The 23,611-nt window shown below is 32.1% G+C and overlaps 2 protein-coding genes across 2 annotated transcripts in view; one reads left to right on the top strand and one right to left on the bottom strand.

The window, feature by feature from the left end:
- Nucleotides 1-19,327, bottom strand: LOC123290648 (nuclear factor related to kappa-B-binding protein). The gene is made up of 5 exons (XM_044870907.1): nt 18,894-19,327; nt 18,570-18,829; nt 15,728-16,021; nt 9,944-13,967; nt 1-172 (listed from the first exon to the last, which is right to left on the bottom strand). The coding sequence occupies exons 1-5, from the start codon at nt 19,246-19,248 to the stop codon at nt 30-32; spliced, it is 5,076 nt and encodes a 1,691-aa protein (XP_044726842.1). The 5' UTR covers nt 19,249-19,327; the 3' UTR covers nt 1-29.
- A 2,791-nt stretch (nt 19,328-22,118) lies between these two features.
- LOC123290649 (mitogen-activated protein kinase kinase kinase 11-like) overlaps nt 22,119-23,611 on the top strand; it is a 33,354-nt gene continuing 31,861 nt past the window's right edge. The window contains exon 1 of the mRNA XM_044870908.1: nt 22,119-22,969. Within this exon, the coding sequence (XP_044726843.1) occupies nt 22,204-22,969 (766 nt within the window). The 5' untranslated portion in view covers nt 22,119-22,203. The remainder of the gene's footprint in view (nt 22,970-23,611) is intronic.

Below are 23,611 nucleotides of genomic sequence, written 5' to 3'. Positions count from 1 at the left end.
TTTATCTTTATCGTTAGGTATGTTTATTTTTATCGTTCTGTCGTATGTGTTGTCACTTTTACAGTACCTGTATTACTTGAGCTTGATTGAGATGATTCACTAACTGCTGCAGTTGTTACACTCACTGGATTTACAATCCGTGTAAATAATTGTTGTCTACCGGCTGTTAAACCTATAAACATTACACAATTAAATTACTAGTACAATACTAATTCATAATAGAATATCGTACAAATAGATTTTGAGAATACCGCCTTAGTCTAATAAAATTAAATAGAATATCATGGTAATAAAGAAAAAATTAATGCATCTTTGAAACTTTCAACAGTTGTTTATTAGGTTGTAAACTCTTTGTAAAAAAAACCGTCGTGAAGTTGGCCCCCGCATTTTTTGTTCCAGAATATAAACCATATGGTTCGATTGTACTCGCATTAAGATGGATTGTTCCAGAATTTCACTCTTTTGTACCACCCCATTCTCGAGATATTCAATTATATATGCGCGGGGGCCAACTTCACGCTAGCCCCCGCATTTTTTGTACTGAAATTTTAATGCTACCTTTCGGAAGAACAATCAAAATAAAGGATTGTTCCAGAATATAAAGGGAAAAAAATCAAAAATACGGGGTGGGGAGCCAAAAATATACCAACCCACTAATACAAGTTAACAAGTTACCAATTCAGTAGAATAACGCTATAAACATAGATTTCTTACAAAAGACTATAAAATTGATATTATTGTTCATTTTGAGAAATGTATACTGAAAACGGCAGCCATGGGGAGGATATTTATAAGGGTGCAATTACATGATGATGGAAAATTATGTAAATGCTACTTCTTGAGACGTTAGTACTGAGCTACTGTATGTGCCAATTGATAGATATACGTTAAAAAAGGATTTTTCCAGAATATTTAATCAATACAACTTCAAATGGGGCGTGAGGGAGCAAAAATTCACCCCCGATACAAGAGTAAGCACATAGCGCATTCGTTTGTACTGGTTTATGAATAGAATTTTTGGAAAGACCACTTATAGAATAACTTAGTTTTCAATTTTCACTACTTTTAAACCAAGAACGTAGCCACAGGGAGGTGATATATATTCGGGGGAAACCTAACCCTCGCTGTGCTGCTTCCTGTGACGTTTGTACTGGGTTACTGTATACGCCAATCGATAGATATACATTAGTAGAGGATTGTTCCAGAATATTAAATCAATTCAACTTCAAATGGGGCGTAGGGGAGGAAAATCAACCCCCGATACAAGAGTAAACACATAGCGCATTCGTTTGTACTGGTCTATGAATAGAATTTTTGGAAAGACCACTTATAGAATAACTTAGTTTTCAATTTTCACTACTTTTAAACCAAGAACGTAGCCACAGGGAGGTGATATATATTCGGGGGAAACCTAACCCTCGCTGTGCTACTTCCTGTGACATTTGTACTGGGATACTGTATACGGCAATTGACAGATATACTTTAGAATAGGATTTTTCATGATATTAAATTAATCAAACTGCAAAGGTTGGGGACGTAAACGGTATTATATCCCACCGATACAACAATCAACAAATATCTTTCTCGTTTTTAGCTAATATATTTGCAAAATGTTTTTACTGGGCTGTTATCAGAAGGTTGGGGGAATTTATGTGGAGGGGACAAAGACAATGTGCCGATTGATATGTTGACGCCGAGTCCAAACAGCTTGTGATAGAATTTTACATATAGTTTATATATATGAGAGAAGTTTGTGTAAATGAAGTCTGTATATGTTGTACTAGAGGAAGGGGAGGAATATTGTTTAGGTAAGTGTTGTGCAAATTATTTACTTTCTAACAAAAATTAAAACGCACACCGTTGTTTTAATTCTATTTGGATTGACCGTTATTATTTCGGACTTTAAGCCGTCGTGTAGCTGCCATTTACTTGAAGCACGAAGGCAGTATGCTACATAGTGCCCAATACTATTCTCCACCTTTGGAGGTAAATTTGTAATGGCAGCGACAAGCTTAAAATTGTCATTGAAAATATTTATCTCTACAGGCAAATCTGATAATTTTATTTGGCCAGACCAATCTGGATCATTGTGTTTCGGAAAGTTTGTAAATTCTACGTCAATTATTAAATGATTCCCAATAACAGTAGAAGTTTCCATATCCTCCTTACATGATTTGCATTGTTGATTTAAAGCGATTCGTAGAGATTTTTTTATATTTTCTTCGACACCAGCAAAACCAGTTTCATAAAAATATTGGGGAGTTAAGCATAATGCAACAACAGAAGATGAACGTGCGGAATTACATTTTTTACATTTCCGGATATTTATGACACTGGGCTCATTTTTAAAGAGATATTCTGCCAGCTCTATTACGTTTCCAGAACAATCTAATACATTATTTTTCAGGGAATTCCCACGCCATTTCAATAAGAGGTCGGCCCTTTGTTTATAAATAGAAGACTTAGGCCCTTGCATTACAAAATTTTTTACTAATTCAAAAAACTGAATGCCGCTTTTGTCAACGAATGTATTATATGAATTTATATCGACATAGGCGGCAGAAAATGCTTGGGCCAAAGTATCAAAAGGACAGGTATATGTTACCTGTATTTTCATGCCATTTATTACTAAAGAAGGTAGAATACTCCCATTTCTTAATAACAATTTTTTTGAACTAATTGTTATTGGTTTGCCTTCAATTGATGTCATTCCAGGACATTTTTGTAAATATTTATTCGTTTTGATTTTTTGCGCTGCTTTTCCCTTCCAATTTTCAACTTCGTTTAAATGATCAAGATCGGTCCCTAAATTATTATTACATATTTCAAGATTTTGACTGATATTTTCACTTTTATCAATGAAAATAGAATTGACATTTTGTGTTGGTTTAAATTTTAGTTGCTCCTTTGACAGTAAAAGAGTTGATTTAACCAATTTCACTGTACCTTCAATAGATCGTACGTGGTGAACAAAGAACTTGTCAGCTCGAATAGGTAAGTTCTCGTTCTTGAGAACAGAATTCTTCAAATCGTTGAAGTAACTTTCCACATACGATGACGATGCAGTTACAGTCGCCATATACTTCGAAGATAAAACTCCTGTCCACATTACGAAGTGTTTACATATTCTTAACAAATCTTGAGCAAAATTTGGTAAGTAATATGCATTAAGGCGACTTCCTTGGACACCACATTCTTGAAGTGCTTCTGCTTGAATTTTTTGTATCTCTGTCAATTTATTCTTAGTAGCATCTTTTACGAAAGCCTCCGCTAAAATTTCCTCTTCGTACTTATCAACATCGTCTACAAAAGTATCCCCTTCAATTGTTTTAGTTGTTTTATTAACGAATTGTTCTATTTTATAGCTTTTAATTCTATTCATGAGAAAGACCTCCCGATTTTCACAAGGCGTTAAAAAATCCATATCCTTTACTCGACCGCTTCTTTTACTTTGTGAAACGACTAGAACGGAAAGCAAAATTTCCCTAAAATCTTCCAAAGTAGTACACTGCGACAGGATACCAACACAACGGACGTAGAAATCTTTCACTTTAAATTGTGTACTATGGAAACACTTCCAACGGCATACCAAATTAATAAGATGGGCTATATCAATGCGTAAAAATGTTCGGGGTAAATGCACATTGTCATCTTTTGCATCTTTTAAAATTTGCAAACACAGGTCAATATAGTTGGATAGCTCCATTCCATTAAATGCCAAAGAAACAGCATTCATCAAAGCCAGTGAAAAATCCGTGATAACTTCAAAAGGTATGGGGAGTCTTGTTCGTAGCCATTCGCGAAGCCAATATGCTATCATGTTTGCGTTATGTTTTTCCGATAGCATTTGTACAATTGGAACCACTGCACTTTTTGAGGAAACTACACATTGATATAAGAAAATACTGCCGGAATAGTCGTTCCCTTTGTGTACCTGTTGCACAAGTGATCCAGTTGCATCTATAGAAATGCTTATTCTCTCACGGTGGCTCATTTCTTTGTAAATTGTCGCTTGATTTATGGTCCAGTATATGAGGTGAAATTTATTTAAGCACAATTCCTTTATAATATCTGCAAATTCGACAGACTCATTAAGATTATGAAATGATTCTACTAAATCGGTACATTTCCCTCCAATCAAAATCTCATCGCGAATCTCCTGTTTTGCTTTTCTTAATACTTCAAGACTATAAAGATTTGCGGGTTGTGGTTCGCCGTATAGCATGCAGCGGTTTGCGTTTTCACGTCTCCAATTTGCTGCTTGTGTGCTAGTTAATTCCTTTCCGATTTCGCGGCGGGATTGCCCAGCCAGGCGACGTTTTTTAATATGCGCATGACCTCGGGTGTCAGAAGCCGTGACTTGTAAAATAATATTTTCATCTGTCTTTTTTGGCTTAAATAATAAATGTGCACTTAAATTTGAATGGCATTCATGGCACAAGGCCGATATTTTTAAATAGGGACAACCTGGGCTTTCAGATATGATTCCTCGCTTAAAGACAAACGCACATGGAATTCGTAATTGCTCCCATATTGCATTATAAATTATATCAGTCCACCCTTTTCTTAAAACAGAATATCCACGAGTGTGATCACGTTTATCCTGGTAGTTTAAAGAGGAAGGTATTATTTTAGACCAAAGAGCCGCAGATATTGTAAGAATAGTATGCAAAAGAGGAAAGTTTTTGCTTTTGACATCTTTCTTTTCTATGATGGAATAAGATAAATCAGAACAAGCAACGGATTCTGTAGACGTATTATTTATATCACCAGTGTTTATTTCGGTTTCCTTCGGTTCAATAATTTCTTCTTGAATGAAGAGTCCTTTAGCTTCGAAATACAAATTTTTCAACTTATATCGATTTCCATGAAACATTACCCATAAATGTTTTGGAGTAATTTGATTACTAAGGCGTTTACTAATTTCTCTCCATATACCACTGGACGGAGGTATGAGTTTACCAATTTCATCATAAAGATTAAAATCAAGAGCCTCATCCAAAATTTCAGTCGGGAGTAGTTTCAAAGTTCTCGGCATTTTAAATTTGTAATAAAACAAATTTAAATTTAAAAAAAATCAAAAACAAGTTCAATTTAAAAAAAATAATAATTCCAAAAATAAATCGAAATAATTAAAAATAAACTCCGACACGAAAAAATAAGTGAACAAAAAAAAAAAGCACAAACAATAAAACAAAATTATAAACCAAAAAAAAAAACTCAAAAATCGAAAAATACATACATTTATACATGTATATAATAAAAACAAAATTAATCAAAAATTAAAAAAAAATTATTTTATTTTTCGGCGAATAAATCAAAACACCAAAAATATGAAGGAAAAATAAAGCTTATAAAAGCAAAAAATTGTAAAAATGATAATAAATGAAAAAAAGCAAAAAAATTGACACAATAAAAATCCACGATAGAATAATATTTTCGAAGTTATATTAAACGGAAAGATACCAATCTATATGTTGAATTATCCAAATAATATTCTTTGTATACCTAATAAGTCAAAGTACCATATGGAAAGCACTACGCGAATTAACTACAAGTTAATCATATTGTTTCAAATGACTACAACTGTAACTACTACAACTGTAACTCACTCACTCATGTATTAGTAGAATAAAAATAGGCTTTATGTATGGATTAAAAGTTCGGGCAACGAAACTTTGGGGTTTTGCTTTTTACTTAAAAATAAGTATTTTTTGAAATTTTTTACTTTCTCGGAGTGGTGCAACAGGTCAAAAAAACAAAATGGCGTCAAAAATGGTATTTTTTTCAGAAATTTTATCTTTTTTATTTTTTATTTTAAAGAGGAGATATCGGAGCATATCTAAATTTGGTAAGTTTGTAGTAATGGTTATAAACTACACCACATTTTTTTTGGGGGGGTTTTTGTTACCTCCCTCCCCAAGTTATACATATATATATATTATACATGTATATGATAAATGAGTTCATTTGACTGTAACTTGAAAAATATTTGACCGATTTTAATGAAATTTATACCAAAACTAGGTTATAACACGTACAACTTTCAGTTAAAATTTTAACTAAATTCGCCGAATAATTCGGCCAAAATTTTAAATTTTATGATTTTTTTAAAATGGCTGCCATTTTATGCCATTTGGTCCTAGAGTGTTAATTTTTTTTTTAAATTGTAGCATTTTTTATTATCTTTCGATTTTATAAGAAGTTGCATGTCCGTAAAATGATTTCTTGACCCATATTTTTGCAAAAAACAGAAAATTTATCACTTTTTAGAAATGATCTTTTCAGAACGGCTGCCATTTTAAGCCATTGGGTTCTAGAAAGTTAAATTTTTATTTAAATTGTAGGTTTTAGTATTAACTATCGATTTTATAATAAGTTGCATGCCCGTAAACTGGCTCCTTGATCCATGTTTTTGCAAAAAACGGGAAATTTATCATTTTTTGGCAAAAAATGTATTATTTTTTGTGCATAAAAAAATATTTAAAATAAATTGAAATATTTTTTTGTTTGTTTATTTTTCTTTTATTTTTGACCTATGTTGCTTATTTTGAACTTGAGGTCAAGTTCGTAAATGAGCAACATAGGTCAATTGGGTTTTGGGTCCGAAGGACCCATCTTCTAACCCTTTAGAGATAGAGCAAAAGTTTAAATGTAAAAAATGTTCCTTTCAAAAACTAAACACAAAAAGTGGTTTAAAAATAGTGAAAATGGAAAACTAAGTTATTCTATAAGTATTCTTTCCAAAAATTTCATTCATAGCCCAGTACAAACGAATGCGTTATGTGTTTACTCTTGTATCGGGGGTTAATTTTCCTCCCCTACGCCCCATTTGAAGTTGTATTGATTTAATATTCTGGAACAATCCTCTACTAATGTATATCTATCGATTGGCGTATACAGTATCCCAGTACAAACGTCACAGGAAGTAGCACAGCGAGGGTTAGGTTTCCCCCGCATATATCTAACCTCCCTGTGGCTACGTTCGTGGTTTAAAAATAGTGGAAATTGAAAACTAAGTTATTCTATAAGTTGGCTTTCTAAAAATTCCATTCATATACCAGTACAAACGAATGCGCTATGTGCTTACTCTTGTATCGGGGGTTGATTTTCCTCCCCTACGCCCCATTTGAAGTTGAATTGATTTAATATTCTGGAACAATCCTCTACTAATGTATATCTATCGATTGGCGTATACAGTAACCCAGTACAAACGTCACAGGAAGCAGCACAGCGAGGGTTAGGTTTCCCCCGAATATATATCACCTCCCTGTGGCTACGTTCTTGGTTTAAAAGTAGTGAAAATTGAAAACTAAGTTATTCTATAAGTGGTCTTTCCAAAAATTCTATTCATAAACCAGTACAAACGAATGCGCTATGTGCTTACTCTTGTATCGGGGGTAAATTTTCCTCCCCCACGCCCCATTTGAAGTTGTATTGATTTAATATTCTGGAACAATCCTCTACTAATGTATATCTATAGACTGGCGTATACAGTATCCCAGTACAAACGTCACAGGAAGCAGCACAGCGAGGGTTAGGTTTCCCCCGCATATATCTAACCTCCCTGTGGCTACGTTCCTGGTTTAAAAAGGGTGAAAATGGAAAAATAAGTTATTCTATATGTATTCTTTCCAAAAATTCTATTCATAGACCAGTACAAACGAATGCGCTATGTGTTTACTCTTGTATCGGGGGTTGATTTTCCTCCCCTACGCCCCATTTGAAGTTGAATTGATTTAATATTCTGGAACAATCCTCTACTAATGTATATCTATCGATTGGCGTATACAGTAACCCAGTACAAACGTCACAGGAAGCAGCACAGCGAGGGTTAGGTTTCCCCCGAATATATATCACCTCCCTGTGGCTACGTTCTTGGTTTAAAAGTAGTGAAAATTGAAAACTAAGTTATTCTATAAGTGGTCTTTCCAAAAATTCTATTCATAAACCAGTACAAACGAATGCGCTATGTGCTTACTCTTGTATCGGGGGTGAATTTTTGCTCCCTCACGCCCCATTTGAAGTTGTATTGATTAAATATTCTGGAAAAATCCTTTTTTAACGTATATCTATCAATTGGCACATACAGTAGCTCAGTACTAACGTCTCAAGAAGTAGCATTTACATAATTTTCCATCATCATGTAATTGCACCCTTATAAATATCCTCCCCATGGCTGCCGTTTTCAGTATACATTTCTCAAAATGAACAATAATATCAATTTTATAGTCTTTTGTAAGAAATCTATGTTTATAGCGTTATTCTACTGAATTGGTAACTTGTTAACTTGTATTAGTGGGTTGGTATATTTTTGGCTCCCCACCCCGTATTTTTGATTTTTTTCCCTTTATATTCTGGAACAATCCTTTATTTTGATTGTTCTTCCGAAAGGTAGCATTAAAATTTCAGTACAAAAAATGCGGGGGCTAGCGTGAAGTTGGCCCCCGCGCATATATAATTGAATATCTCGAGAATGGGGTGGTACAAAAGAGTGAAATTCTGGAACAATCCATCTTAATGCGAGTACAATCGAACCATATGGTTTATATTCTGGAACAAAAAATGCGGGGGCCAACTTCACGACGGTGTAAAAAAAGTCGACCTCTCAGAGGCGTACCTAACCCCCTTTTTTGGGGGTAGTTGTGGGGGGGGGGTGGTTAATCAGTTTTTTACAAATTACAAAAAACTATACATCAAATAAAAAACAAGATCAATTAAAAGTTCTACCTGAAGTATTTGTGCACATTTTCGTTTTTTTTTCGACTTTCTAGCTTCAAAATTGACCGAAATACGCGAATTTTAAAATGAAATTTTTTTGCTCATTCAATCAAACGAAAAAAAGTATCCAACTTGTAAACCGTTAGAGATAGAACAAAAGTTTAAATGTAAAAGTTTACAAAAAAATTAACAACATGGGAAAAATCGGTTGTAAAACATTTTGAAATACTATATTAATTATTTTTTCAAATTTTTTATCTAGTTATTTACTTCTAGTTGATATTTATATTATAAGTGAGGTCTTAGAAGAAACTAGAAGTAAATATACTAGATAAAAAAATTGAAAAATAATTAGTATTTCAAAATCAAAAGCTATTTCAAGCGCGGAATAGCTGCACATATTCAGGTTACTATTGAAGAAAATTTTAAGCACAGAAATGGTTATAAACAAGTGAAAACAAACAATTGACTGAGTTAATTGTTGAAATAACATGCATAGACAGTATTGATTTCTCTATCACATCGCACATACATACATGTCACACATACATAACTGATATCCCCATACATTACATACTATACAATTTACGCCTAATTTACGCAACAAAAGTTGGTTATTGTTTTTATAAGGAATATTTTTTACATTTAAACTTTTGTTCTATCTCTAACTGTTTACAAAAGATGTGTTCTACGAACCCAAGACTCAATTGACCTATGTTGCTCCTTTACGAACTCACCCCACTCTTTACGTCCTGAATACGCTGTAAAAATTTCAGCTTGATATCTTTTTTCTTTTTTGAGTTATCGTGTTGACCGACAGACGGACAGAAAAACCGGAAATGGACTAATTAGGTGATTTCATGAACACCTATACCAAAATTTTGTTCATAGCATCAATATTTTTAAGCGTTACAAACTTGGAACTAAACTTAGTATACCTTGCATATTGCATATATGCATGGTATAAAAAGTATTTTTTAAACATCAGACCATTTTGGTGAGATTACCACCTATTAGAAAATGTTTTGCGTTAGTGTAAAGTCTAGGTTGCATGACCTGACCTTTCAGCCAGGTCTTTGATTTTGTATTCAGATATTGCAAAATGTCATACCAATTTTCCGTTACCCCTTCTCTAAAATAATATGGAAACGAGATAGTTCACGTAATGCGAATCAACCTTAATACCGTCGATTATAATTTGAGTAATAAAATTTAAACTAACCTTTCCCTTGTTGAGCTGCTAAAGGAATAACTTTTAAGCCTTGAAGTGTTTTAATATTAATTGTGCCGCCTTGAAAACCTTGTGGCAATAATATTTGTTGTGCCACAAGTTGACCACCTTGTCCTTGGCTAGCTAAAACAACACGTTGTGTTGGTAAACTTGTTGTGTTACCATCTTGCGTTGACGATTGTGTACTAAGTAAAACAGTTTGTTGTCCCCCACCAGCATCTACACTTTTATTCTGTGAGCTGTCTGTCAACAAACTACCATCATTAACATTTTGTATTTTTAAAGGTGTACCCAAAACAATTTGATTATTTTGATTGGTCAATGTTGCTGTAGTCGATTGTCCCATTGTTCGTGATGAATTTGATATTACAAAACTGGATCCAGTTGTCCCTTGTGCAACACCTTGCCGCAATATAATATTTTGTCCTCCAATCGTATTTCCTTTACTTGCTAAAAGTATGGGTTTACCAGCTATATGAGTAAAATTAAGACCGCCACCAGTCGGATTTACCATTCGAATCGCAGTAGGTTGACTCGTACTAACAACTGTTCCACTTTTACTGATTTGTTTACCCAATGTTGCTGCAGATACAACTTTTGGAGTTTGATTTACATGTTTGATTTGACTTGCTTGACTTGTTGTAGTTAGTTTTGGAGTTAAATTTTGAGCAGTTATAAATTTTGCATTAATTAGTTGATGCGTTACTTTATTAGGTACCGTTAATTTAGCTACATTTGATTGTTGAACCGTAGCTTGTCGAACATTTTTAACAGGTAGTGATTTTGATGGTGTGGCCACTAATATTTGTGGTGTATTCACCGTGCTTGTCGATTGAGATGTTTGTTGAGCAACAGAAGCAATCAAACGAGGTTGACCTGTTAATGATACAAGGTTACCTTGCGATACTACTGCAAATTGAGTCACTTGATTTGGTACTGCTCCAGACAATTGAATTAAATTTGCTTGTCCTAATTTTCCTCCAGCAACTCTTAATGTTGTACCTTGAGGTAAACTGCCATGTTGTTTTTGGTGTGCAAGTAAACTTTCAACTGAAATGACTTGCCCCGATGCATTTGTTAATACTTTTGCTACAAGTGGCGCTTGTGTATTTGTTATACCAGTTTTATTAGTTTGTACTCTTTGATTGCTTTGATCAAGCAACGATGTCCCACTTTTAACAGTTGTAGATGACGTTTGTTGTTGTAACTGTTTTTGAAACTGTTGCAATGCAACTTGTTGTTTCAAAATTGCTTGAGGATTATTTGAAATTGTGGTTTGCTGTTGAATGCCTGCAGTTTTTGTTTGTTGTTTGATATTTTGTATTAATTGTTGAGCTGATGTAAGCACAGTTTTACCACCTTGTTTCGTTTGAACTAGAGTTGCAGTCTGTCCAATTTTTTGCCCTGGAGCAACTTGAATAATTTGTTGAGGCAATGAGCCTTGTGTTAACAATGTAGCAGATTGTGTTTTCTGACCAACAATTTGTTGTTGATTAGAAATACCTTGTATAATTTGTCGTGTTGCCAACGTCTGTCTTGGTTGTTGAACAATTGTTTGTAAAATTTGTGTATTCGGATGTGAAGCAATTATTGTTGCTTGTTTTTGTGTCTGTTGAGATATTTGCGCTAATAAATTAGCATCCGCTTGATTTGATTTAATATTTATTGAGGGTATAATAGTCTGAACTTGACCACCAGAACTTGATGTAACCACTCCCTGTTGTTTAACAAATAATTGAGGCGGTTGGTGATTTGTAATTAATTGTCCTGCAGTCATATTGATTAATGATTTTCCTTGTTGTGGATTATTTACAATTTTAACAATACTTTTTCCACCTGTTTTTCCACCAATTTGTTGAACAGGTTTCAAGACAGGACTATTAACACGTGGTGCAATTATACTTTGTAATGTTTGCACGGTAGTTGTAACAGCTGAAGATTTATTTACAGCATTTGTTAAAAGAGTTTGGGGTGAATTAGCTGCTTGTGAAAGAACAGTTTGACTAAGAACTTTAATATTTGTAGCAACCGAAGATTGTATTTTATCTAAGACATTCTTATTTATCAAAGATTGCTTATTTGCATTTTGATTGATTAGTAATGAAGTTCCAGCTGGTGTTGATTTAATTGGATCTGTTGGTATTGAATTCACGATTGACGTCGATGTATTAACAGTGGCATTGCGATTTGTTGGAGTTTTAAATCTTTGTTTAGCCATAGTTAATGGATCGGTCGTGCTTGTATTTACGTTATTAACTAAAACATCAGAAGTTTGTGGGACTTTTTGTGGAGATGCTTTTTCAACTTTTGGTTTTGCTTTACTCTTTCGGGAATTATTCTTTTTCTGATGTTTACTCATACCTTGATGCTGTTGATGAATCTTTTCAAACTCACTTTCAGTCCGATTTCGATGTAAATATATCCAAATTTTTCGTTTGGTATCATACTTTACACATGGATCATATTCGGTATGCATTCGATCCAAAGCACCGCTTACAACTGACTGAAGAACAGTATCCGATGCACCTTGAGCAATATATTGAGACGATTTTAATAATTCACAAATTTCGGCGCGTGTTCCTTCACCATTTGGTAATCTAGCAGTCGCATCACGTACTAATGTAAGAATTGTTACAAAATTTGGTCGATCCGAGCTTAACATAGAATGGCCACGAGGTTTTGTTACACCTGCAGTTTGATTGTAGATTCCTTTAACCGGACCGACAACACTTTCATAACCAAACATTCGATATGTAAACGCTTTATGTGGATTTTCGTAACGACGGCGTTCTTGTTCACGAAATGTATCAATTTCATCTGGTTCAGCTTTACGAACCGTCCAGGTGGTTGGCCATCTTGGTGGTGGAGGTGACTTAGGTAATTCATTTTGTTCGACTTCAACTGGTTGTGTAGTAGCTTTTTCTGCAGTCATTTCTTCACGATGTTCAATCCAATATTGAAATAAAGGTGTCAATAGATTATCGCTATCTCTACCAGCACCAATCCACTGGTATTCTTGTAAAGCAGGTTTTAATTCTAAATATGGTACAAAATCGTCAGGTTGTTCTGGAAAATCTCCGTTTAAAAAGCTAACTGCACATGATAAAACTTCTAACCAATTATCAACTAAATTATACCAATCATTTAATGGACTGATTGGATTCTCTTGCCATGATTTCATACGTATTTCTAGAGTGGTGTAACTCATTCTATGATCTGGAGTAGAACAAATAATGTCTCTAATTAATGATAAAAAGCTTGCATGTGTTTCTTGCATTAATTCTGGTGTTTTTCGTGTAATCTCATCTAAAATGCCAATGTTGGATTCATCTAAATCTACTGGAAGATTTAACATGTCAATACCCTCTAAATCGGATAAAGTTGCTGGTTGTACTTTTCCCCCATATTGTGATATACTTGTAATCATATTAAATGTTGGTGCAGCTGTTAAGGGAGTTGGTTCAGTTTTAATTGTTTTACTTAACATCGGATCATCTAATAAATCGTTACTTATATTTGAATCGATTGTATTTGCAATCGATGCAGATGATAATAAAGTATTTGATGTTGTTGTTGTCTGTTTTTGTATTTGCATTTGCATTGGTGTTGATGTTTTTATGGTAGTTTTTGGGCTCATTACAGGATCAATCAATGATTCTGTATCAGACATATCAAGTTCTGATCCAGAACTGTTGTTACCCGTTCCCATTAAAGACTGTTGATCTTTATAAGTAATGGTGGTAGTCGTCGATGGTATAGAATGATTTCCAAGGTTGTATTTTGTATCGTGGTGATTGTTAATTGGAGTAAATCGATTATTAGGTTTAGACACAGTTATATGCTGTACAGGTTCCTTCTTAACTGTTGTTTTACGATTGGCTAGTTTTTCAGAATTTTGTTGAATTGACATCGATTTTTGTAAATTTAGTAACGTTTTCTTGTTGTTTGTAGATAATAACGTTCTTGAGGCAATATCCTTTAGATTAACGCCCCACGTATTTAATTCCATTTTATCCTGAAACAATTAAATCAACTTTTGTAATTAACAGAATAAACTAAAAATGTAAAATAAATTATTTTATCAATGAATTTTAATTTTACTAAAATTAAAGAAAATCGAAATGTATATCTTTCCACTTAATAGCGGATGCTGAAATCTAGAAATGTCGGGTTTTCAATAAGAAAGTGGGATAATCAAAATCTATAATTTATTGCGATATTTCCAAACTATATCAGCTCATCGGATACCCGCGCATACATACAGGAAGTCACTACTTAAGTTTGATACACATGGAAAACTTTTTTATTATAAGGTTTACGAAAAAAAGTTGTTCTTTATAAAAATTTCTTCTTTCGAAACTATTAACATTCAGCTATTCACTCTTGACATCGAATGTACAGGAGTTCCACCAATTGAAAAGTTCGATTGAAATATTAATGGTTGTTTAGAAATGTAGACCATTTAGAACAGATAATAAGGGAAATGGTTCAAAAAATCATTCCCGAGATATGTAGGAGTGTATTTAAAACATTTTATAAAAGAACAATTTACAAGGATGGAACGCGAAGGTGGATACGTTAAGGCAAAAACGAGCTGAAGATAACTGTTTTTACTTACCTCAACAATAATATTGTAACGTAATGTATGAAAAATAAATTTTCTGTATTATTTTGTTATAAATATTTCAAACTAGCAAAACAACATTTTAATTACGATGACGGGTTAATTTGGATAACAGATAACGTGTTTTATAAGTAGGATTTGCAAAATTTAATTTAAAATTGAAGTGGTCAAAACATTCCTATCGTTAACAATTCATTCCAAAACAGTTATCTTTAGTTCGTTTTTGCCTCAACGTATCCACCTTCACGTTCCACGCATGTAATTGTTGTTTTACAAAATTGTTTAAATACACTCCTACATATCTTGGAAGTGATTTTTTGAATCGTGTCCCTTATTTGTTCAAAATGATCTTAATTTCTAAACGACCATTAACATTCCAATCAAGTAAAAAGTGAATAGCTGAATGTAAATACTTTCGAAAGCAGAGATTTTTAAAAAGAATATTTTTTTTCGTAAAATTTATAAAAAAAAATTGTCCATATGTAGCCAACTAAAGTAGACACCCTGTATATGAAAATGTCTATATAGTTATGAAAATGTCTGTGTTAGACGAAAAAAGTCAAAAATATTTTAAATTATTAAAATATTAAATAAATAAAAGTGGACTAAGCAAAGTAAATTGGAAATTTTATTTCTTCATTCCTTACCCTGTATATACTTAACAAAATCACGTCAAAAAGAAGATTAAAAAATTTTAATATTTTGTTTATAATAATTTTTTTAATTCTTTGGACGTGATGTTGTTAAGTATGTATATGAGAGGGGCTGCTCCACCACGAAGCCAAAAAAAATTTACGGTAATTATTTAAGATTTTTTTTTAGTTTACAATGAAAACGAAAATTCGATAAAATCTTGTTAATAAACAAATGTCTAACTTAGTTGTTAAAAAATTTTAACGAAATACGCCCCCTATTCATTTTTCTGGACATTATTTCGAATCCAACGAGCTATCACATGTATTTTTACGATCAGTATTTCTATATTTCGCAAATTTTAATTTTTTGAGCAGACTGTTAGTCAATAATTAAAAATTTATCATTTTCCTAACATGTTTTTGTTTTATAGTTGTTTGCAGGCGTATTTGGTGGTTTCATAGTTGTTACGGTTAATTTAGTTTTAAAGGCAACACAAAAAAAAATTTATAAATTACCGTTTGGTTATTTCGTTTAAGCTTATGTTTGAGCAATAAAGCTTTATATATTTCATCATTCATGTGTGATTCTTGTGGTTGATTTCGATCTGGAGGATGGGAAACTAATGTTGATACATTTACATCATCGGCTCCTGGACTCTCTGGCGGTGTGATCACGCTTGAAGATGGTACATTCAATCTTCTATGTTTACTTTTAGACGATAATGGTATACTATCAATGCCTTCTGGATAATTTTCATCTTCAGACCATGCACCTGTTTCACCAACTTCCGTTCGAATTGCATCCAATTCCTTTAAAAACAAATTTAAAATTATTTATCATTCAAATCTGTATAGCATACAGTTAACACAACACATTTTTTCTAAAATTTAATAGATAATCTAGTATTTTGGGATTGAGTGGATTTTCGCCAATTAGTACATTTTCTAGCAAAAACGTCGAAATATCGAACCCTAACTAATTACACAATATTTTCAATTTTCGATATTTTGAAAATTACTCTAGATAGCGAAAAATTTTATTCTTATTTTTTGTCTTATATTGTCAGGTTATAATAAAATTCACCATGAAAATTGAAAAAAAATATTTTTTTAAATTTGTGTCCCCACTACCGTGCTCATAAATTCTTAATTAGTCGTGCACAACGGGTTTGTTTTTGTTTTCAATAATTTATTATTATTTTAATTTAAAAATTTTATTTTAAATTTACACCAGTAGTTTGGGAGAAATCTATGAAAACATATCATCCATCTATCGTTTTACAACAGACTTACACGTCGCTAAATATCAACATTTCGATTGCAACGCAATCATCGTCAGTAGCTAAATTTGTTGAAAATATCGATATTTAGCGACATGTAAGTCTGTTGTATGTTTTTTTTTTAATTGTATTTTTTTTACAATTTTATTTCGAGTATCGTGGTATTCTATGTCTCAACTCGAAGTCAACAAAAATTCATCCATATACGTATATTCCATACTATTAAAACCGCCTTAAAAGTTTTATCACATTAAAGATAGAATCTTTTATTCAATTTTCAAAATTGCTAGTAATATTTTCCCGGAAAATATAGACTTATGCATTGTATTGAAGATCAAAGGATCTATACACCTAAATATCTGACTAAACCTAGTTCTTTGGGTTTCTTTCATCTTTCAATTTAGATTCTAAACGGTCAGTACAAAAAAATGCTTTAGCCAAAAGCGCTATCTACAGAAAAATACTTTAGTCAAAAGTTGTCAAGGGCAGTAGAGGATATTCGCCTGTGTCCGTGACTTTGACCTACAATTATCGATAAACTTTAAGCGTATTTTCTTTCGAATAAATGCAATAATGACATATTTTTAAGTCGTATTTACCCCGACAGCCAACTTTTTTCGAAAAAATGTTTTATGGCTAATACGGCTAGTCAATGCCTAAGTTAAACGAAAAAATTCGCAAAAGTAAAAAAAACGGTATTCTTGCGATTAAAAAAAAAAGGAGTCGTTAAATGCAAAAAAAAAATTAAATTAGAAAGTTCGAGATCTCAATAAAACGATTGACTTCTTGTAAGTCCGATTTCGATGCGTAGGTGCCGAGAAAACTTGAAAAAATGAGCGAAAATAGTCGTTTTTAAATTTGCTTATAAATTTTTTTTTTTTCGAGTTTAAAGTTGATATTTGGTGAAGTTATGAGTAATAAGTTCACAAATCTTCAGTTTTTTTAGCAAAAAAAATTTGAAAATTCGAAATAATTCATTTTTTCGAAAAAGGACACCTTTTGTAAAAACTTTTCTCTTGATCGAGGAATTATGGTAGAGCGGTTTTTCCGGGCTTAATCTCTTCGTTTAGACTTCTTCGAGCATGATATATTAGCATCAAGTGAATTTTTTTAATTTTTGACGCCGAATTGGGTCTTTGAAAAAAGTCTATTTTTTGGAATGAAGAAAAAGTCGATTTTAACGAGATCATAGCCGTCGTTACACGAAAGATAACAACTATATATATATTTTTTTAATGTAAAGTAATTATTTATTAGTAACGTGTGCAAGTTTCAGAGCTTTACGAGTTTTACTTTATATCGCAAAAAACTCATCCAAAAAAATGCACTTTTTCGTTGCCCGATTTCGGCATCAAAAATTAAAAAATTTCACTTGCTGTTAAAATATCATGTCTAAAGTCTAGACGAAGCAATTAACCCCGCACAAAAACTATACTTTAATCCCTCGACCAAGAGGAAAGTTTGTCTTGGTTTTCTTCGTCTAGACTTCCAAGAGGAATGTATATTACATACTGATTGTGAGCTATCTTGTTAGCTATATAAAATATATGAAGTAAGAAGAGATTTTATGGACGTTCTTATGTATAAAATAAAGAGGTAATATGCACTGTGTATAATGGTTATGTGTTACTGTGTGTGATACAACTTCAAGTGATGAGTCTGACCGTCTGCATGTATACACATATACAATTTCGAAAAGTCAATATTTTCCGAGTTATTGGTGATTGAAATTCGGAGTATTTAACGTCAAATAACTGAAAAATTTGAAGTTTTTTGAAGAGAGTACATGGTAAACTTTTTCTAACGACTCTCCACTATATAACTTTATCTGAAAAAAATTTTTTTTGCAAATTTTTTTTTATTTGAGCAAAAAATAACAAATATTTTTATTATAGATTTGTTATGCGATAATTGTTGTTATTTAAGAAAATTCGTAGAATGTGGAAGAAGTGTTTTTTATTTAAACACGAAGTCATAGATAATTTTTTGTAAATCTCCAGTTAAAAAAACACCTTGTATAGCCAAAAAAAATTTCAAAAGCACAATAAGTACATAATGTTATATTCTTAAATAATTACTTGAAAATATCTCCGTTTCGTTCGTTGTATGGGATCGTTTATTATTGTTTCAAGTTTTACAGGTGGTGGAGGAGGTGCTAGTCTTGCTGTATCCATTGCACCCGGTGGTAATGAATTGGCAACATTCAATAACCACTGCCTAGACGCTACAACATCCTTTACCAATTGATTTAAATATCGCCTTTGCTGCGCTCGAGATTCTCGACGTTGCACTCGTCGCATTAAATTTCTCATTCGTGCTATTTCTGGACGATAATGTCCTAGATAAATACGATAAACATTATCAAAACGATCTTATTTACAAATTAGAAACAATGTAATTACCTGCTCTTAGACTTTTATGAAAATCATCTAATGGATTTGAAAAACCAATGTTTTCACTCCCAAACAATTTTTGTAATGTAATATTTTTTTCTGCGCTATCATTTTCAGGGAAATTTGGTAAGAACTTTTTAAGATGTTGTCGATTTGCATCAGACAAACTATTCCATAATCTTGGTGAAAATAATTCTTTAAATACATTTTTATTTTCACAGAGTCCTTGTGGAAGTTGAAATCTCTGTCCAAATAATTTGGCTTCCTCATAATTTTCAGATTGTGTTTCATTGGATGATGAATCTGTATCACATTCGGAACTACTTAAATCTTCATCGGATGATGATGAACTATCTGCATCCATAATCAAAAATATTATTTATGCAATTCACTTAATCAATTTGTTTGAATGACACAAATGTGACACTTTCGTCGTAATCAACACAAACACAACTGTTTTTATGGAAAATAATCTATGACGATCAAATAAAAAAACCTTTTGTGATTCACATATTTGCAATACTTTTACAGAAATAAATGCTAATTTTTAAGTTTATAAATATACACTAATTTAAGTAATATTTATTCACTAAAACATAGGTTATGTTTACTACCGCTTTGCTTAGTAACACACATTATGCACTTTATAATCAATTTAATTACATTCCATTACTCAGTCAAACATTTTATTTATTCATATTCAAACATATTTATTGATAAACTTATTATTTAATACTTTTTTTAACATTTTAAACAGGTGTGAAATTAGAAGCATTCAATGTAATTGTAAACGTCGTAATTGTTGCGACGCGTCCTTAATTTTCCATACAGATTTTATTGATTGTCGATTATATTCTTTTGAATTATTGTTTAATACCTCCTACACGGACTCAACCAGCATGTAATTCATCCAATCACTTCCACTCTTCTATAAATATCATTGACATTCTATTCTCATTATTTCTCTTATTTTACACATTTAAAAATATAAATCTTGATATTATTCATATTAAATACGTTTTATAAAATATGATGTATTAAACAATTTCGTCCGTTCATTTGTTTTAAAAAATTGTTAGTTGGTAAACATTTAATTAGTAGAAAAAAATTACAATCTTGTGCGTATCCATAGTCCTGGATTTAGGCTGAGGCCCTATAGGGCCTAAGGCGGGGCAATTTTAGGGGATGAAAAATTTTCGGAACGTCCAAATTTTAAAGGCGAACCAATTTAAGGGCAATCCAAATTATGTCAAAAAATGTTTGAATAATTAAATGAATGAATTTACTTTTTAATTTGCCGCAATACTAATTTTTTAATTGATCAATATAAGTCTTCATCGAAAAATATTACGGATTAAGAAAAAAAAGATAAATTGAAAAATTTTGTGTACATATTTATGTTCCTCAATCGATTTTTAATTTTTGTATTTTCAGTGAAATTAATCTCATTATACAATGTAAAGCACCCTGAAACAATTTTTATTTGGTATAGGTGTTCATAAATTTACCTAATAAGTCTACTTCCGGTTGTCTCTCTGTCTGTCTGTCTGTCAACACGATAACTCAAAAAAGAAAAGCGATATCAAGCTGAAATTTTTACAGCGTGCTCAGGACGTAAAAAGTGAGTTTGAGTTCGTAAATGAGCAATATGGGTCAATTGGGTCTTGTAAACCGTTAGAGATAAAACATTTTAAATGTAAAAAAATGTTATTTTATAAAAAAAAAGAAAACACTTCTGTTTGAAACATTTTTTCGTAAACATCATTGTTTACCCGTGAGGACGTAAAGTAGGTCAAGACTTTGATGTCCATTTTCTCCAAAACTATAAAAGATAGGCAGTTGAAAATTTGGAAGTACCTTCAACTAGTTATCATTGTGAAAAATTGACTTAACAGAATTCTCAAAAAATGAAAAAAATAATTCTAGAAATACTTTCAAAAATTTTCGAAAATCAAATAAATGGCAGCCGAAAGGGTGGCATATGAAACTGGAACTAAGACGGTATCAAGCCTAAGTCTAAGTTCACCATTGAAAATCCACACGCTTATTATGTATATAAGCACACACACCTTGTTCTTTTTGAACAGCTCCAAATAATTCAGGGAGCTACGATTATCTCAGTACCATTTTAGCTTTCATATCAAACCAAAAAGACAGTCGTTACAATCTATAGTCATTATTAAGACCGAAACCTTTGTGATTTGAAGCGTGCATCTTTACGGTCTACATAACGTACGCCTTAAGCATATTTTACGGCCAAAAAACCGGATATTAGAGTTAATCGATAGAGCTGAATATAATATGTACCGCTTTCGAACTTATGTAGCTGAAAGATTGAGGGTAGATTTGTTAAAGAGTTTAGATTGTATACCAATTTCCAATCGGTATACATAGTTAGAAAACAAATTTCATTCTTATCTAATTAGGAATTTGAACATAATATATTCGTTCTTAGTTATTTTTGATCTTAGTATTTGTTTAATTAAAAAAGTATGTTTTCTTATAAAGGATGATAGCTGTAAACGCCCTTAAGATAATTCCCATATGTAGAGATTATGGAAGTAGAAATGTTTCATAAACAAACAAAGATTTATCTAAATAAGTACAAGTTGAACAAAGATACAAACGGAATAAAATATTTTCATGATCTTAAAATTCCACTATTTTCAAAATAATTTTTTAAACTCTTGATGATAATTAAAATAACTTGTTTTTATATGAATAAATACACATTTTAATATAAATTGATCTTTCCTAAAACAATAAATAAATAAAATAGATGAAATAATATGAAATATGTAATATTTGTTGTAAAAATGTAAAGGAATAAAGTTTTGAGCGTATTTTTGTTGTTGTTGTAACTCGGGGTGAAATAACTTGAACATAAAATTGGGACGTACTTCGTACCAATCGTAACCCATACACTTACAGATACAGATTACAGACTACAGTAACAGAATAGAAACATCTCTTTAGTATCTTAAAATTAAACTTTCAACGTCATGTCAAAGCTGTTGCATTACTTGAAAAACAATAAATGAATTGAATAATTAAACAAAATATATGAAGTAATTGAATAAAAAACATCTGATTATTTAAAACAATGATTAAAAAGTTAAAAATGTGGTGGTGTTTAAAAAACCATGTATATTGTGTGTGTGTAAATCATAAGTCAAATTAGTGGATGTAAACATCTATCAAGTCAAACATAAATAATCAAAAAGTTTGTATAAAAATAAATGCTTTTATTTTTAACAATAGCCATTATTAGGAATGTGTGAACTTTTTAAATATTATTTTTGACACTAGCAAATAACTTATGCCTCCACTATTGGACTTTGTTAGCTGTTCCGTAAAGTCCATGGCATCTTCGCGTAATGGAAAAAGTATTAATTCCTCGTCATCTTATTCAATGGCGACTCACGGAGGTCCCACAATGCTCTCATTATGTACAGCCATATATGATTACACAGCAAACGGTGAGGATGAGTTATCCTTACGCAAAGGCCAAGTTGTTGAGGTGCTATCTAAAGATGCAAAAATATCTGGCGATGAAGGTTGGTGGACGGGGAAAATTGGAGATAAAGTCGGTATATTTCCTGCAAATTTTGTTGGAGAAGATGATCCAATTAATACGACACATGTAAATTCAGTTATTGGAGATATACAACCACAAGAAATCGACTTTAAAGAACTGGAACTAGGTGAAGTGATTGGTGTGGGTGGGTTTGGTAAAGTATATCGTGGTGTTTGGAACGATCATGAAGTTGCAGTGAAAGCTGTTCGTCAAGATTCTGAAGAAGATGTTTCTGTAACGTTAGATAATGTGTTGAAAGAAGCTAAGTTGTTTGGACTATTAAAACATGAGAATATTGTTGCATTAGAAGGTGTTTGTTTACAGTGGCCACATTTATGTTTAGTGTTAGAATATGCTCGTGGAGGATCGTTAAACCGTGTTTTAGCTGGACGTAAAATTCGACCCGATGTTTTAGTTGATTGGGCAATACAAATTGCTCGTGGAATGTTATATTTACATTCTGGAGCACCAATTTCACTTATTCATAGGGATTTAAAAAGTTCAAACGGTTTGTATACTTTCTTTTAATCAATATTAAGTTTTTATCCCTTTAAAATAAATGTTTGAATACAACTAAAAGTTCGATTACGAATTCTTTGCTTGTTAAATTTAACGGCAAGGGTATTCGGACACTATCGTGTATTTAACAGCCGTATAATGTGATATTCAGTCACTATTTTTATGTTTTATGTGATGTATTTTGAGTGAGGCTAAGTCGTTTAGTCGATCATCAGATGTTGTCGATCTAAGGTATTTTTTGAGACGATGAAAAAGAGCGTTCAATCGTCGCTGTTTTCACAAGCAAAACTGCCAGAAAACGATGGATGCATTTGGTATAAATTTGGAAACGCATCTTTGTTGCAAATATGCGTTTTCTCCAAAATTGAACTTCGTCGACCCAGATGTCACGGGAATCATCTTGCAAAATTGAATAGTCTAGTTCAAAAAGTTGAGCGCAAGGGTCTTCATAAAAATTTTTCATTTTATTGAAAAATCGATCTATAATCTTCAACTGAATCAGTCTATTTATTTGAGCGTTCTATGTCGTATTCATCGCAGATATCAATCACGATTTTGAAAATTTTTCTGTACTCTTTCGAAAATCTGTTTCGCAGGAGTTAGATAGCCTCACCAAGATATACATTTTCTG

Source organism: Chrysoperla carnea, chromosome 1, assembly GCF_905475395.1.
Source record: "Chrysoperla carnea chromosome 1, inChrCarn1.1, whole genome shotgun sequence".
Lineage (NCBI taxonomy): Eukaryota > Metazoa > Arthropoda > Insecta > Neuroptera > Chrysopidae > Chrysoperla > Chrysoperla carnea.
This window is presented reverse-complemented; position numbering and strand designations above follow the sequence as displayed.

Coding starts and splice junctions, on each gene's coding strand:
- LOC123290648 (XM_044870907.1), bottom strand. CDS start 19,248: ATGGATGCAGATAGTTCATCATCATCCGATGAAGATTTAAGTAGTTCC. Junction 18,830..18,893: donor TCATAAAAGTCTAAGAGCAG/GTAATTACATTG, acceptor GTATTTATCTAG/GACATTATCGTCCAGAAATA. Junction 13,968..15,727: donor TTAAACGAAATAACCAAACG/GTAATTTATAAA, acceptor TAATTGTTTCAG/GATAAAATGGAATTAAATAC.